The sequence below is a fragment of the Vulpes vulpes genome, chromosome 1 (genome assembly GCF_048418805.1).
Source record: "Vulpes vulpes isolate BD-2025 chromosome 1, VulVul3, whole genome shotgun sequence".
Taxonomy (NCBI): domain Eukaryota; kingdom Metazoa; phylum Chordata; class Mammalia; order Carnivora; family Canidae; genus Vulpes; species Vulpes vulpes.
Genome location: NC_132780.1, coordinates 197,146,845 through 197,164,208, shown reverse-complemented (window position 1 = coordinate 197,164,208; position 17,364 = coordinate 197,146,845). Strand labels below are relative to the sequence as shown.

The following is a 17,364-nucleotide window of genomic DNA, read 5'->3' as shown; positions in this document are numbered from 1 at the left end:
GTAGCGACCGTAGTGACTTGCGGCAGCAGCGTGACTTACGGCTGCCGCGCTCCCGCGGGCGCGCCGCTCGTGGGCGGGGCCGGGCCGGGAGGACGGAAGTGACGCGGACGGCGCTGCGCCGCAGCATGACCCAGTCGGTGGTGGTCCAGGGTAAGCGGCGCAGGTGAGGGCGGGGGCGGGGATGGGGGGCGCCCGGTCGCCGCGCAGCCCCTTGCGTGCCGCCTCATGGCCGCTCTGTCTCCCTCCTGTCGCTGATCGCAGTCGGCCAGTGCGGGAACCAGATCGGGTGCTGCTTCTGGGACCTGGCGCTGAGGGAGCACGCCGCGGTCAACCAGGTACCGGCCCCGCCCCCGGCCGCCCCCGCTTCTTCTGCACCGTCCCCGGGCTTAGGGCGGTTGCTGGGTACGGCGTCGGTGCTGCCATGGCAGCCAGGGACCAGCCATCGGGGTGTTGGGAGGTGGTTAAACCGTCCGCGCCAGGGGCAAAGCCTTAGCAGTGTTGTCATGTACGCCTTATTTATTTATTTATTTATTTTTTTTTTTTTTTTTTTTTTTATAGCAGGGAATTTATGATGAGGCAATAAGCAGCTTCTTTCGAAATGTGGATACCAGGTAAGATGGGGTGAAAGTCTCGTCACATAGCATTAGGATTCTTCTCCTGGGGCGCCCGGGGGGCTCACTGAGCACCTGCCTGCGGCCAGGGCGTGACCCCGGGGCCCCGGATCGAGTCCCGCGTCGGGCTCCCTGCGTGGAGCCTGCTCCTCCCTCTGCCTGTGTCTCTGCCTCTCTCTCTGGGTATCTCATGAATAAATAAATAAAATCTTTAAAAAAAAAAAAAGGATTCTTTTCCGTCGTCAGACTGGGTGAAAATTCTCCAAAGGACAACGAAACAGTTGATAACTATATGTAAATCGTCTGGCTTTTTTTTTTTTTCCTTCTCATTATTGAAAGCATATTTTTTCCCCTCATTATTTCTCATGCCTTTAATATTCCTCCTGTGACTCTGCAGAGCAGCACAGCATGTTTCCTTCCAGGGCCATGTGAAGGAACAAGAAGAACCTTTAGTGTGCCTTCCTTCAGCATTTTATTTTGTTTGACTTTATTATTTTATTCTGTTCTATTTGTTCCATCTCATTTTTAGGGATTTGATTTATGAGAGAGTAAGGGGAGCAAGGGCGAGAGCACGTATGGGAGGAGGGACCAAGGGACAGATGGAGGGAGATGCAGACTGCCCACCCAGCAGGGGCCCCATCCCAGGACCTGGGGTGCTGACCTGAGCCGACACTTGACCAGCTGAGCCACCCGGGCACACCTCGTGCACCACCTTTAGCACGACCTTGAAATGCAGTTTTGCTGAAGGACTACTGAAAATTTCCCTCGGGGTATATTGTTAATGCATTCAAGAATGACTAATTTTTGGGTTTTTTTGTTTATTAAAGATTTTATTTTATTTTTTTATTCATGAGAGAGAGAGAAACACAGCAGAGGGAGAAGCAGGCTCCATGCAGGGAGCCCGACGTGAGACACGATCCCGGGACCCCAGGATCACACCCTGGGCCAAAGGCAAACGCGCAGCCGCTGAGCCACCCAGGTCCCCCAAGAATGACTAATTTTTGAAAGTGTACTGTATTTTTTTTTTTTAAAGATTTTATTCAATCATGAGAGACATGAGAGACAGAGGCAGAGACACAGGCAGAGGGAGAAGCAGGCACCACGCAGGGAGCCCGACGTGGGACTCTATCTGGGTCTCCAGGATCGTGACCTGAGCCGAAGGGAGACGCTCCACCACTGAGCCCCCCAGGGATCCCCGAATATTTGCCTTAATAATAGAATGTGCTATAAAAAAGGAGGAAAACAGTTGTCGAATTAGTTTTGTTTATCATAAAGAGCGTGTGTATCATTTATCTGAAAGTGATTTTGACTTTCAGGGTATGTCCATAAGCTTTTAATGTCTTATCATGAAGTTTGTGTTTTTTCATTAAGTTTCCAACACGATTAATAAAACCAAACTGGTGGACTTGAACTAAAATACATGTAGTGAATATCCACCTTTATAATTCAGTAAAAATTCTTGTTCTGGTTTGAATTAGTCAGTGGGGTACTTGGGGTGAGTTGTCTCCTAGGGAAGGCTAATTAGTCTCCACTTCCATGGTGAATCTCAGAGGCAGGCCCTCGGGCTTGCAGACTCAGAAAACGTAACATCTTGAGACTGAGTCCGTTGCTCTCCAGTACAGGCAGACAAACCAAACATAAAGAGAACGCGAGATTAAAAAGCAGAAGGTCAGTGTAGTAACAGACAGTAGGAGCCGTAACTGGAGAGAGAGCATCCGCTTTTTCCCTTCAAAAGCACTTTCTCTTCTGTAGGAAAACTACCTGAAAAGCAAAATAATTAAAGGTTGCTTGGTGACAGTGGAATCAGACCAAGGGGAGTTAGGGGTGTTACCTTAATGGCTGGTGTCCTTTATCTTTATTGTATGGAGATCTCTGTTACCTAGATTCCCTCTTGTTTGTGAACTAGAACATCCTCTCCCCTAAATACTGTTAAGAGACTCATATGTGTTTTAGTAATACCTCCTTTTACGTGCTTCCCTTCTGAATTGCCACTCATCCGCTCTCCTCTTGATGGCCAGTCCTATCATTAGTATTATTTAGCTGAGTCTCAGCCAGGGGAGGTATTGTTTCTTAACAAGGTGACTCTGGTGGGCAGCCACGTGGTTTAGCAGTTTAGCAGTTTAGCACGGCCTTCGGCCCAGGGCGTGACCCTGGGGTCCCGGGATCGAGTCCCACGTCAGGCTCCCTGCAAGGAGCCTGCTTCTCCCTCTGCCTGTGTCTCTGCCTCTCTCTCTGTGTCTCTCATGATTGAATAAATAAAAACCTTTAAAAAAAAAAATAGATAAGTTGACTCCGTAACCACATTCTCCTCTACTCCGTTTTATAATTTAACCTGAGAGCATTCTTATTTCCCCATTCCCAAGTTTCTCCAAAAAGGGGAGATGAGTCCTGGCATTTGACTCTTGCTATGTACTAGCAGCACCTACTGGCATCTGTTCCAGAAAAAAAAAAAAAAAACTTTCAAAAACAAGATCCCCTGTTTACACTTCTTGTATACACTCCTGTATCTATTTGAGGAAACGACCATACCTTTTTAATAGCATCCTAGGAATTTACCTATGCTAGGGGTTAACAGACCTTTACTGCAAAGGACCAGAGGTAAATATTCCAGGTTTTTGTCACATCTCGTGGACTCTGCTGTTGTAACAGGAATGCAGGTCTAGCTTACTAGTATGTAAGCAAGTGGGCATGGCTGTGTTTGAATAAAACTTAATTTAGGAAAATAAGCAGTTGGTCAGAGTCGGCCCAAGGATCATAGTTTACCAACCCAGCCCATAGCATCATCTGTGCTCAGTTCAGCTTCCTTTCATATAGTCTGTTTTCTTGTAAACTATATTGACCCCAATTCTGTGTTTGGTCACAGATGTAGTTACTTTAGTTCAACATGAAATTCTAGGAACAGCCTTAGATACTCAACAGTAATATAACTGATATGTCAGTTGATGTATGTTCAGCTACAGTAGAAAACCTCATTAATGGTGACTTAAGCAATAGAAGTATCCAGTTATCTCATACAAAGAAACCTGGGAATGGGATGACCTAGGCTTGGAGAAGTGTCTTCAAAGACCAAGATACTGTCGTTTCATTATTCCTATAGTGTTGGTTTCTTGTCCTCATGTTTATTTTTTCCAGACTATAAAGTGGCAGCCTCCACTCCATGCATCACATTTTTATTCATATTCAAGGTGGGGAAAAGGAAGAGTTGGCACCAAGTGCATCCGAATCTCTTTATTACCAGAAAAGCCTCCCAGAATATCTCCCTTTTTATCTCATTAGTAAGAACTGGATCCCATGGCCAGCCCTGACTACAAAGACAGCCAGGGGAAAAAGTACCCCACTTTTCAGCCTAATGGGAGGGTGGACAGGAGAAGAATAGGAATGGCACCTTCTATGTTGCCCTCACCCCTATGTTGTCTGCCTCACCAGGCCTGTAAGTAGCTTTATTATATAAATGGGAGTTGGCTTTATTACCTAACAGCAGTATTAGCCTTGGAAGATCTTACAACCTTTTCCCATTTTTTTTTTATCTTTCAGAGTGGTTGGTGATGGTGGCAGTATTTCCAAGGGGAAGATTTGTTCTCTGAAAGCACGAGTAAGATCTATATACTTGCATTCTTAACGCTGCATGTGTTTTTAAAATAACTACACTCCTGGGATCCCTGGGTGGCCCAGCAGTTTGGCGCCTGCCTTTGGCCCAGGGCACGATCCTGGAGACCCGGGATCGAATCCCACGTCGGGCTCCTGGTGCATGGAGCCTGGTTCTCCCTCTGCCTATGTCTCTGCCTCTCTCTCTCTCTGTGTGTGACTATCATAAATTTAAAAAAATAATAATAATTAAAAAAAATAATAATAACTTCACTCCTGTAACTATCATGAGAATAAAACTTTAACTTCTCAAATTAAAAAAAAAAAGTATTTACTAAGCCACACTTTAGTATAAATGTAATTAAACAGACATTTATATCTATCAGAAACTTCAGGGGGGAACTGTGTTTAAAGTAAAAACACACTGTGTATTTAGCATTTTTTGGTAACCATTTCGGAGGAGATCCACATCTAGGTAAATGATAACAAAGGAACTTTCTTAACTCTAAGCCTGAAACACATACTAATGCAGGTTAATTTTTCATTTGAAGATAACGGAGGGTTTCTTTGCGTCAGTTATACTATCCCCAGTACAAACCACAGATCCAGCCGTGTTACAGTGAGTACCATCGTCGTGTAAGGCCTCACGAACAAAAATGCTTCGAGTCAGTAGCCCATATTTCGTCTTAATCTCATTCCAGTAAGACTCCTGCTGTTGTTTCTCTACAGAAAACTGCTTTTTCCAGTTTGTTGATCAATAATCATTGTAACAAAAAAAAGAAAGGCAGTTTAGGTGGAAGGAATTGAGACAGTAAGGATCAGACCTGGGGTCGCGGCTGGAAGAGTGAAGAGCAGTTGTGTTGTACCCAAGCACTGTCTTCCTGTATCTGTAATCTCCAATGTCCTTGGAAAACAAAATTTAGTCACAGAGGCCATATGCTTGTAGGCTGTTCAGACGATTAACCCGTGGTGCCCTGCACACTGGAGAGCACTAACATCCCAATCCAGATCTCAGAGAAAAAGTAACTGGGTTTCCTAGAGCACTCCCATTTCGAGCTCTTTCCTGCCTCCCCCTCAGTGAGCGAGGTAGGAGGTGGAGGGCACACTATAGGCAAAGGATAAATCAGTGTGTTTCTGTAACCTTTGACTTGTCCTAGGAGGTACTCTTCTATTTCCCCCTGGAGTCTTAGTAGTATGTGGCTGTGATCACTGAAGGGTCCAGGCTTCACGAGATTTAGTGGTTAGGTCCCTCATCTGCGTCCAGTATCGTAGGTCAATGCGCAAACACTCAGAGTTTTGTAAATCCTGTATTAGACCTAAGGAACTGCTCAGAGGCCAGAGAGCTATCACCAGGCTGCTCTGGCAGAAAACGATAAACCTCAGATCCTGAAAGCTGTGACTCCAAACCGTGCAGTCTTAAATCTGTTTTGGAACAAGGCCATTATAAGCTAATATTTGTTTCTTTTTGTGATCTTACTCAACTTGTAGTATACCACATGCTACTACTACCATGCAGTGATGGCTCTCTTACGGCCTATTAGGTGTTTCAGTCAACACCTAAGAGAAAAATTACCATAAAATATCCTAGAAAATCCCTCAAGTGCCAGCAAGTAACCCTTTATAGTCCAGTGTACGTAAAGTATACGTCTATTGCGTGCTGCCTGTAAAAGAGCACATTTATAATACATAATATATAGTCTTTGTAACATCCTACTGTGATGTACTGTTGTACAGTTAGAAACGCAGTATTTCTGATCCACTGTGTGTAACACTGTTTTAATCACTTGCAGTAGCATAGCTAATTAACTACACAAACCATTTTTTTTTTTTAAAGATTTTATTTATTTATTCATGAGAGACACAGAGAAAGGCAGAGATATAGGCAGAGGGAGAAGCAGACTCCATGCAGGGAGCCCAACGTGGGACTCAATCCTGGGTCTCCAGGATCACACCCTGGGCCGAAGGCGGTGCTAAACCGCTGGGCCACCCGGGGTGCCCTACATAAACCATTTAATTCACAGAGTTTAAATGGGCATACCTTGCAACCCCTCGGTAGTTAGTACCCCCATAAATTTCGAACTTGACTGTCTTTTCAGTAGGTAGGAGAGCGTAGACTGAATATTCTGCAGCCAGGCTAACCAGTGTGACTCTCAGCTCCACCACTTACAAGCTGGGTGATCACAGCCAAGTGATTTAGCTCTCCTAGGCCTCAGTTGTCTCGTGTAAAGCAGGACAGGTAAGTATAGTAAGCACATAGAGGGTTGTGAGGACCAAAAGGGGGTAATACGTGTAAAGCACTTAGGACAGCCACAGGTAGCATTTAATGTTACAGGGTCGCAAGAACTAGAAAAGCCTGTAAACCACTTTCTTTGGGACCCTGAATCAAATAGCTAATTGCTTTGTGGTGTACTCTAAGGTTATTTCATTAGTTTTTTTGGCTTTTTTACTTAACTATTTCACTCTCACTTCTCTTCCTCAGTATAGAACACACAAGAAGTACAAAACAGTGGGGGCAGGGAGTATTTAATCCTACTGCCAAGCTATTCCTGCCTACTTTTTGCTGTTTCCCTCCAATCTTTTCTATTTTTCTTTCCATAGTTAATTTTACATTTTATATTCTCATTTTCTTCTTAGTAGTAAAGGTCACCTTCCATGTCAGTAATGTTTGTGGTAACGAATTAGATTTTCTTGGGCGTGGGGACCCTGTTGTTATCTTTGACCTCTGATCTAGGGCCTCGCTTTGCATGTGATAGTAAGTTTACTGATTTGATTTGGACAGTTTTGCGCTGTGATTCCTGACGAGCAGCATGGTTGCTCCTGGTGAGCAAGTGCATTAAAATACTCCACACGTATTGAGAATTTTTTCTGGTCAGGGCACTTTTTTAATTTCCAAGACCTGTTCTCAAAACATTGACAGTCACGTAGGCAAATGAATAAAAGAATTGTTAGAAAATCAGTTGGGATGTTCAGCTCCCGTTTTCATCCCACGTGGTATTTTGGAGTAGGATAAGAGTTTAGAACCCGTCTTTTAATTGTATCCTACCTCTTGAGCACAGTGAAATTACTTTTTCATTTTTAATAACAGATTCTACATAAAGACTCGATACACATTTGATCGAGTTTAAACTATAAAAAGAACAATGCAAGTTATAGTTCATAAATTAATTTACAGAGTGACTAGCTATAAGGAAAAACATGCTAATTCAATGTTATTTTTCTTTCTCAGGCTGTCTTGATTGACATGGAGGAAGGGGTAGTAAATGAAATTCTGCAGGGACCATTGAGAGATGTGTTTGATAGCAAGCAGCTCATCACTGATATTTCCGGCTCAGGGAATAATTGGTGAGAATATGCTATATGTAAAAATTGAATGTCATCTAAAAAAAAAAAAAAAAGAACTTCCTTTATTCTAATAGGTCCTGCTGATCCAAAAGCAAGATCTAACCTGCCAAACCTGCCTCTCGGCTTTTCGTCCATCATCTTTTTCTGGATAAATGATGGTCTTTTTTTAATACTTAAAAGCCACCTGTATCATAGTTCTTTCTCACTTTTTTAAAGAAAACTCATGAAAAATGGATTTACTAAATTTCTTATAAATTGATTCTTTCATAATACTAGTGACAGAAATTTTAACTATTTTTATAAACTGTTCTCTTACCTATATTATTTGATTCTATCAAGTTCTCCAGTGGGTCAGACTTGATAGGACTGGTAAGAAGTGCAAGCCAGACCAGCACCCCAGCATTTAAGCTCAGCCTAAGGCTGTGTTTAGCTCTTAAGTATTTAACTGTCTGTTCTCCTTAACGGGGTAAATAGCTTCAACAGTGATCATTTGAAAATTTACATTGAGACTGTTTTTGCTGCTTTTTAAAAATTAAGTAGCTCCTTTCCTTAGGTATAAGACTTTAGTTACATGTGATTTTTGAGTTACACAACCAGACTGCATGTTGTGGGGAAGTCATTCATTCATTTTTTAATCATTTAATCATTCTTTAATGCATCAAAGTGCTATTTACAAATTCGATTAATCAAAAAGACTTGCAGAGCCGTATGAATATCAGTTTTCTATTGTGTATCATTTCAGCTAATGGTAACATGATGTGACCAGTGTTTTCTCATATATTAAACCAATATGTTCCAAATTTTTTATTTTTAAGGTCCTTTTAGTTGATTACTTTCTGCTTTTTAATATGTAAAATTTATTGCAATCACTATTTATTTTAAATGGAGATGAGGAAAAACTATGTAACTAAAGTCTTATACCAAAGGGAAAAAAAAAGAAGATAGATTTAGAAAATCATAGTTTAATATCCATCGATAATGAGCTATTTTATCAGAATATTTGAGGATTATAGATCTATATATTTTTTATATTTTCTATCTAGTATGTTTGAAATATCTTAATACAGTTTATTTGATGTGAAATAAAATTAATACAGTAAAAATGCTTTTCCGGGTTTTTCTGTAATCTTTTCATTTAGTTCAGAAATAATAAAATCTTGAAATAATAAATGCCAGAGTGTTTTTACAATTTTTTTTTTTTTTCAGGGCTGTGGGTCACAAAGTTTTTGGCAGTCTTTATCGAGAACAGATTTTAGAGAAACTCAGAAAGTCGGCAGAGCACTGTGATTGTCTGCAGTGTTTTTTTATAATACATTCCATGGGAGGAGGTAAAGTTATTCACACATTTCCCTAAAACAATGTGAAAGTGTAAGTGGGAGTTCATTTTGCTAACAGTAGTCTGTTTTCAGACCTATGCTTTATAATAAAGTTACAACTTTTAACACTATGTGTTTATGAGTATATTCGTAACTTTTTTATTTTAAATTTTTGTCAAATTTTGTTGCTGTTACCATTGTTTTTAAACCGAAGCCCTTTTAAGAGTCAGTACTACTGAATCTGGAGATTTTTCTTCTTCTACTTTTAGCTTCTTTTATAAAATTTCCAACTACATTTCAATATTTGTGAGCTTTTGGGGAATGCTTTCTCTTAAGAGTTTGCTTATATAGTCTCATCTCCCACCTAGAGGCTAAGCATTTCTGGCTTGTTCATAGATATCTGTGCCAAGAAATATCAGTATTCTTTAAACTGCCTTCCAGCCTTTCTTGTGTCCAATAAGAGACATAGGTAAAAGAAATCCGATTAGTTCCTTTAAATCACTCCTTACATGGTAATTACCTTGACCTAGAATAAATTATCTGCATTGCTTTCTGTCCCCAGGGAAGCCTATACCTTACAAATGAAGTATTTTGCTCCTTTGTTCTATGAACTGGAAACATATCCTATTTTGCTCATTTCAAATAGGATTAGTGAGTTTAAAAAAAAAAAAATTGCCATGCTGTTTTTCTCCACGCTCAGATTAGGATTTTATATTCAGGTTATATGAATTGATTTTTATACATATTATTCAATATAACATTTTAAAATTAAAGTTACAGTGCTATGTAGGCATGTCTTTAGAGGATCATCATCATAATCATTAAATTAAACAAATTTTCTTTGTACTAGTATAATTAACCTCCAAGTTTGGATAGGTTTTCAGAAAAAAACTAATTTGATTTATAGTTCATTATGGTGCCTTTTTAAATCCCTTTATTACTCAAAAATCTCAGAAGACTATATTCATAATTTACTGGCAAAAATAAATAATGGGAGAGGTTAAAAACTGTCCCCTTTCCCACATCTAAATCCTAGCCTCTCTCCTCTCAGGTAATCAAGTTTGCCAATTTCTATCCTTCCAGATACTTTCTATGCCTTTAAAAATGTGTGTGTGTGTTTTAACATAAACAAGACCATGCAGTGCATATCATTCTGACATTTTTTAACTTTGTCTTTCCTGAATGTCTTTCAGTGTCTTCTCTGTCTCATAGAATTCAATTGTGTTAATATATAATAATTTTTAAAGTCTGTTTCCCAGATGTTGTTTTAAACTTTTTTTAGCTTCTTTTATAAAATTCTAAATGGTATTTTTAGAATTTTAGGTATTTTATAAAATACTAAATGGTATTTAGTTATTATAAATAATCCCCATTTGAACATCTGGTACGTACAGTTTTGCTCAGTTATGCCCCTGTAGCTGTAGGTAATATTCCCAAAAGGAAAGTAGGACCAAAGAATATGTACATTTTAAATTTTGATTGATATTTATAAACACCTTCCTACATTAATTCACCAATCCATATTATTAGCACAATTTATGCAAGTTTATTTCCCTACACTGTCACTGAGTATTATGAGACATAAATCTAATATGTTCAAAATTAGATTGTTTTAATTTAGATATCTTTGATTAGAAAAAGGATTGAACATCCTCACATCTATTCACCATTTGATTCATTATGATTTACGTACTTTTACTCATTTTTCTGTTGTATTCTTTTTTTTTTTTTTGGTGGTTGATTGTGAGACCTCTTTATTAAAGAAATTTAGTCCTTCATCATATGTGTTGGAGATTTTTTCTTAGTTTACCTTTTTCATTCTGTTTGTAGGTTTTATATATATATATATATATATATATATGTGTGTGTTTTTTTAAGTTTTTAATGGAATCAAAGCTGTCTTCTATGTAATGCTGTGGTTATTAATGTATGTTTCTACCCAAAAAACCCAGAAAATTCCAAGTTCCTCACAATCTTATTTTGAATAACTTATGCTGGTTTGTTTTTGTTTTTGTAATTTTAATCCTCAGGAACAGGATCTGGGCTTGGCACATTTCTTTTAAAGGTGCTTGAGGATGAATTCCCAGAAGTATACAGATTCGTGACTTCAGTGTATCCTTCTGCTGAGGATGATGTCATAACCTCGCCTTATAATAGCATCTTGGCAATGAAGGAACTTAATGAGCATGCAGACTGTGTGTTGCCCATTGACAACCAAGTAAGAAATGACATTATAATTTATAGATGTATCATATATACATTGAGTCTCCTGTTATGTTTCTATGTGCATATGAAACATTCTCTTCCCTTTTCAGCCTTCTGATTGAAGGTTAAATAAGTTTAAATTGTTTTTCTTTCTCTTCTTTCCTTCCTGGTAGAATGTCCTCTATGTCTCCTCTTCTTAATAGCTTCTCTCCCAATATTTTTTCTTTAAAAGTCTTTATTTGACATCATTAGCAAAATTGACCTCATGGTGAATTCTGGAAAGTTGGGCACAACTATAAAGGCAAAGAGTCTGGTTACTTCAAGCGCTGGGGCTGTTAAAAAGCGGCACCAGAAGCCTTTTGATGCAATGAACAACATTGTGGCCAATTTGCTGCTGAACCTAACAAGGTAAATCCTATTGATGGCATATCTTAGGACAATTTAAAAGCTTCCCTTGGCCTCTGAGGGTGATTGCAGTAACATTTTCATAGTAGCATTTTTTTTAGCTTTTCTAAGTCGTAGGAACTTCTTTTTATTTGATTTTATTTTGTCTAGTGTTTTCAAATCTTGGAGTCATGGACCAGAATTTTCATGTCTTACTCCAAACCAGCATTCTCCCAGGGACATTCCAGAAAATAATAAGTGTTACATGAAAAAAGCTTGTCACAGATAAACACTTGAGAACTTGGTTAGATAACAGTAAGCATATTGTTTTGCTGTAGAACAATCGTCATTTTTTAAAGCAGCTAATATTTACCTCCTTATTGTTGGTCCAAAATATCTCCTTGACTTTGCTCCAGGAAGATTGCTTTAGCATTATTTTATTCCAAACTATAGAGCACATTAAGCAGGTGCTTGAGGAACATAGTAAAGTTTATAGAATAATTAAATTATTTATCTGTATGTGTTTAACTCAAAGTCTGTTTTAAGTAAGACATTTTTGTATATGTAACGTGTAACATAATAGTGTGTTGATTGCACATCACATAATCCACAAATAAGAATTGCTATAGATGTTGTGCATTATAATTACCTTTGTACATGATATTAATGGTACTAAATTTCACTAATACAGAAAAAAGGAATATTCTCTACTGAAGAACAGTGTACAAAAGGATTTAAGAATGCCTGCTGAGTAAGTAAAGCTGCATTCAAAGTATAAAATCTTAACATTAAATTTTTTTTCTCTTGCTTTAATGTTGATTTTTTAGCTCTGCAAGATTTGAAGGGTCCCTTAATATGGACCTTAATGAAATCAGCATGAATTTAGTTCCTTTTCCTCAACTGCATTATCTTGTGTCAAGTCTAACACCACTGTATACGCTGGCAGATGTTAACATTCCTACCCGAAGGTAAGATGTAGTCACTTTACTCCAATTACTTGATAATTTGAGTTGTTTTTAAGAAATAACATTTTTTAAAGTTTGTAATAATGCTAGGTATTTTTTCATGTCATTTTCTTTGTGAGAGGAACATAAAATGCAGCTGATGACAACCACTTTTTCATTATTTGAATGCTGCTTTATTTATAAATCATTGTTTAAAAGGTCAGTATTTGAAATGTAAATTTTTAAACTAATGAAATTAATAAAGATTGGTTTTTATTGAAACAGATTTCAGGGCTTTGAAGTCTGACATACTTAAGTCTGAATGCTAATTCTGTCACTGGGCAGGAGACAGACTTTTCTTTTAGTTTTTCTCATCTGTGGAAATGAGAATCAGTGCACCTACCTCGTAGGCTTGTTGAGTATATTAAGTAAGAGTATCTTTAAAGTTCTTATCTTGGTCCAGCACCACAGAAGGCTTTTCCAATGTGGTTGTTCGTGGTAGCTGCTATATATCATTTCCAGAGCACCTTGTTTTATAACTGTGTGCCACTTATATGCATAAAACTTAATCAGTCTAGTTAACAAAAAAATGTAGTTGAAAAATATTCTGAGCACAGACAGGACGAGCTTGAAAAGGTCCCACTGACATCCACAGTTGACAGAGGGAAAAGGTCCTGTCAAACTCTGTAAGAGGAAAGTATGTAAATGATAAAGTAGAAACTAGATTAAAGATCTTCTTTATAGTTTAAGTTTGGGCAAAATAACAGTTCTGCACTGTAATATCACCGTGCTATTGATTAACTTTGATTTCAGCTGCTAACAAGTAACCAGTTAGGCCAACTAATAGATGAGACTCTTCCTGCATGGGATGCCGATGACCTTGAGTTAAGCAGCTTGCATTGTGTATGGAACATGGTACCCACCCACTAAATGTTCACTCTTATTATCAGCCCTGCATATTAAAAAGTAGTGCATTTAAATAAAATACGCATCTTTAATATGGACACATGTAAATTGGTGTTAAACTATTTATTGTACTAGAGTGATAATCCAGACATTTTTACATTTAAAGTTAATTCTTAAAAAATAAAGACATGGAATTTCTAGTTAAGTTCTACATAAAGAAAATAATGTTTGAGGTCATTCAACCTGAATGTTTTAAAGCCAATTAAACTTCTTTTAATCCTGCTTTTGGCATATTTTGATAAAAATTATACTGTTGCAACATTTTTTATTCATATAATCATAATTGTTACAAAGGTTTATTTTTAATCAAAACGTGTGAAAATGTATAAGGGACTTTAAAGATTTTAGCACTTAGGGAACTTGTCACAGTGTTCTATCTTTGTGTTCTTTTTTGCCCTTTTTCTGCTGTACTATAGATATTTCAGAGGCTGCCGTATCAGCACATGAACACATTTATCCTTGAGTAAGATAATAAATTGTTTTAAAATTGTTCTATTAGAAGTCATAGTTTTAAAACACTTTAATTTCTTAGTAGTGAGAATGTCTTGGGGGTACCTTTATTAATAAATGTCAGTCCTGTACCTCATCCCATTTTTATCACATGAAAATAATCACACATGAAGTGTGTATATTTGTTTCTTAAAATTCCATATTTCTCTATAAAAAAAAGATAAGTATGCCAAAATGACGAATAACTCCTAGTTCTTACGTTTTGTGGCAGAGGATGAATCAAGAATGAGTTTGCCACTTGTTGTAGAGTAATTCTTAAGCTTTTCTGGGTTTCCTTATCTCTGTAAAAATCCCCAAAAGTACATACACAACAAAATCTTGAACACCGTAGCAGAGGATTTATGAATCCCACACAGCTCACTTTCCCTAAAGGAGTCTTCTATTCTTGCTGTTACATAACCAAAATAGAAGGTAAGTTCCATTAGAGTAGAATTATTTTTCCATTTGAGTAGAAATTGTTCACTGCTTGGTCTCTTGCGCTTAGAATAGTGCCTGGCACACAGTAGGCATTTAGTTAAATATCTGTTGAATGAGTAAGTAACACAGTGTGATTTCTGCAGCTCTTCCCAATCATTCTGCAGATCCAGCACACAGAATCTAGAGTGATCTAGGGAACCTAATCATATGAGTTAAGTGAGATTTAAGAACCAGGCTGGAGCTATTTTAAAGACTAGGATGCTGTGTATTGTTAGATACAAACTTGTTGGCACCTTTTTCTTCCCCTCTTTAAATAAAGGATAAATGATGTCCTCCTCTCTTGTCGTATTTCTCAAGATTGTGTTCTGAGAAAATGATAGCTGAAACGTAGAATGTGTTTGTGTGTGAAATTTATTGACCAGAAGGTGACTGTCTTCGCATTTTGTAGTTCTACAGAGAAGAAATAATATTTTGTATAAACAGTGATTCTTTCATTGTTCTAGGTTGGACCAGATGTTCTCAGATGCCTTTAGTAAAGATCACCAGCTAATTCGGGCTGACCCCAAACACAGTCTCTACCTCGCCTGTGCCCTTATGGTGAGAGGAAACGTACAGGTTTCAGATCTTCGCAGAAATATTGAAAGGTTTGATTTTATATTTCCGTGATGATTTGTGTGTACTACTTGTGACAGTGTAGCATAGTAGTTCAGATGGCCTCTCTTCAGATTCTAGCATTGCCACTTAACTAAGGTGTGACCTTGAGCAAACTACTTAGCCTCACTTAAGCCTTGTTTTTCTCACACGTAAAATAATAATAATGGCACAAAATTGTCGTTTATGAATAGTGAATGATATAGGATATGTTTTATCCTCTGAAGGTGTTCAGAAAACTTATGGTTTCATTATTACCACACTACACTGCCTCTAAGTTTATGTTTTACTATTTTTTGACAGTCTATTTTTAGGAAAACTCTACTGACTCACAAAACAAGGAAAAATGTAGTATTTTCATCTCGTTTTCATCCCCAGATTTAACGTCCTCCCGAGTAAATGTCCCTTAGCTCACTGGCGGGCTCTACCACGTTACTGCTAATAGTAAAACATAGATAGCTTACAGTAAATACTGAGCAAAGAGAATGGTGCCATCAGTAATGTCCGCTGCCATACACGGCAGAATTTTCAGTACCTTCATTCTCACCTTTGAGCTTTTGCATCTCAGATTGAAACCTTCTCTCCGGTTCATCTCCTGGAATCAAGAAGGCTGGAAAACCAGCCTGTGCTCAGTACCGCCTGTGGGCCATTCCCATTCGTTATTAGCTCTAGCAAATAACACATGCGTGAAGCCCACCTTCATGGAACTGAGAGACAGATTCACGAGGCTCTACAAGAAAAAGGTAATTGTCAGGACACCTTCATAACTATGTGTGATTGTTTTGGCTATTTAAGATGTCTTCTTGCGAATTACACTATTACGAGTCAGGGGCAATCCTGACTGCTGTGTTCATCGTACTGATTATAGCTGAAGAGGAGAGGTGCACTCAGACTATCTAAACGAGAGATCTCGTGAGTTCACAGGATTTGAGTTCTCATTTCTCTTGTAAAGCTGAGTGAACTACCATTTTAATGAAGAATTATTTATGTTTTAGGAGATTTTTTTTTTTCAATTTTCTGAAAATGGTCAACAGTATCCAGTTTACTATTTATAGGCTCATCTTCATCACTATCTACAAATTGAAGGGATGGAAGAAAGCTGTTTCATGGAAGCGGTGTCATCTTTATCAAGGCTTATAGAGGAATACAACCAACTGGATGCCACAAAAAGCATGCCTGTGGAAGATTTACCTAGACTAAGCATAGCTATGTAAAAAATACCCCAAAAATACAATTTTTACTTTTCTTAATTTTACATTGGTTTTCATCACCTTTTCTTTTTGTTTTGGAATGTTTGTGATTCAGAAAACCCACTTTGCACTTTTTCCTATTAGAAAGTATTTTTGTCTTTAAAAAAAAAAAAAGAGTGGTTTTCATTTCATCACAATTTGTGGGTAATAACCTGTGAAATTAGTACCTTAACTAGTACCTTAACTTCAAACATTTGTCTTCAGAAAATTCGCCTTTTCTAAAATTGGGAAAACAGAGTTCTTCAACACTTTTATTTATAATCTCATATTTAGGCATTTATAAAGTGATAATTTATGTCTTTTAAAAAAAATCATATACAGGTATATTTTTATATTTATTTATAATTTATTTTTTTATATCCTTTAAATTCTCCTGATTCTTTAAAAGCAAGTACGAGGAATAGCAGAAGAACACAACATAAATACTTCTATGTAATACCCACTAACTTTACAAGGATAGGTTTTATTATAGTATGAAGGAGATTTTGTTTCTCCTTTGGGTAACCACTTGTTTGTACTCAAAAGAATCAAAATTTACATTTATTTTAACCTGAATATGTATTAAATTATCTTTAAATCTAATGTTTTTATTAAACCAGTTGATTTCTTAATAATAAATGTCTATATTTTTAAACAGTACCGCTTGATAATTGGTTTTGTTTGTCACCATTTATATAAGCAAACAGAACATTACTTAGCTTGACATCTTCTCCCAAACTTTGCAGGAAAATGACTGTAATAGTCCAGTGACAGTGTTGCAGGTATTGTAATCTCCGGTTACAGTTTTAATGTTAACTTATCCTTAAATACAATTTATATTTTAAATCCATAGGTGGAGTTATCATTTAAGGAAGTAATTTTTAGGGACAGTTTATTTTCAAGCCAAGTCATCTGTGCTTCCTTCAGTGTTAAGTTTTTAAGTTTTTTTACTTTTCAAAGTAAGGATACTGCTCTTGATCTTTATCTTGGAAATGTAATATTTTACAGTATTTGGTATAAAAACTTTTAGATTACAGTGGTCACCAATGGCCAAAGAAGTTCTATTTTCTCCTTCCAAAAGAAATCTTAATAAACCTGATACTCAGACTAGGGCAGTGGAAGTTATAAGTACATTGACAGTTTAATCGTTGTCCTATTTAAGAATTAAACCTAGAATCTCACACACCATGTAATGATTATCATC

At 37.5% G+C, this 17,364-nt stretch overlaps 1 protein-coding gene across 3 annotated transcripts; it reads left to right on the top strand.

Annotated features, from left to right (window-relative positions):
* The first annotated feature begins 78 nt into the window (after positions 1-78).
* Positions 79-16,820, top strand: TUBE1 (tubulin epsilon 1). Of its 3 annotated transcripts, XM_072739190.1 has the most exons (14): positions 130-163; positions 262-335; positions 559-611; positions 1,645-3,796; positions 3,888-4,041; positions 4,146-4,203; positions 7,423-7,538; positions 8,745-8,866; positions 10,885-11,072; positions 11,292-11,467; positions 12,271-12,411; positions 14,784-14,924; positions 15,500-15,674; positions 15,987-16,820. In XM_072739190.1, exons 5-14 carry the CDS (start codon positions 4,019-4,021, stop codon positions 16,143-16,145), a joined length of 1,299 nt encoding a protein of 432 aa, XP_072595291.1. In that variant the 5' UTR covers positions 130-163; positions 262-335; positions 559-611; positions 1,645-3,796; positions 3,888-4,018; the 3' UTR covers positions 16,146-16,820. The 3 variants fall into 3 exon arrangements, with proteins under 3 accessions (XP_025861604.1, XP_072595291.1, XP_025861606.1); XM_026005819.2 differs by lacking the exons at positions 1,645-3,796; positions 3,888-4,041 and having other exon boundaries at positions 79-150; XM_026005821.2 differs by lacking the exons at positions 130-163; positions 1,645-3,796 and having other exon boundaries at positions 176-335.
* The last annotated feature ends 544 nt before the right edge of the window (positions 16,821-17,364 follow it).

Excerpts from the sequence above, each read along its gene's own strand:
- TUBE1 (XM_026005819.2), top strand. The coding sequence starts at position 126 with ATGACCCAGTCGGTGGTGGTCCAGG. Across the intron at positions 4,204-7,422 it reads TTTGTTCTCTGAAAGCACGA|GCTGTCTTGATTGACATGGA; the intron begins GTAAGATCTATA and ends TTTCTTTCTCAG. Across the intron at positions 12,412-14,783 it reads GTTAACATTCCTACCCGAAG|GTTGGACCAGATGTTCTCAG; the intron begins GTAAGATGTAGT and ends TCATTGTTCTAG.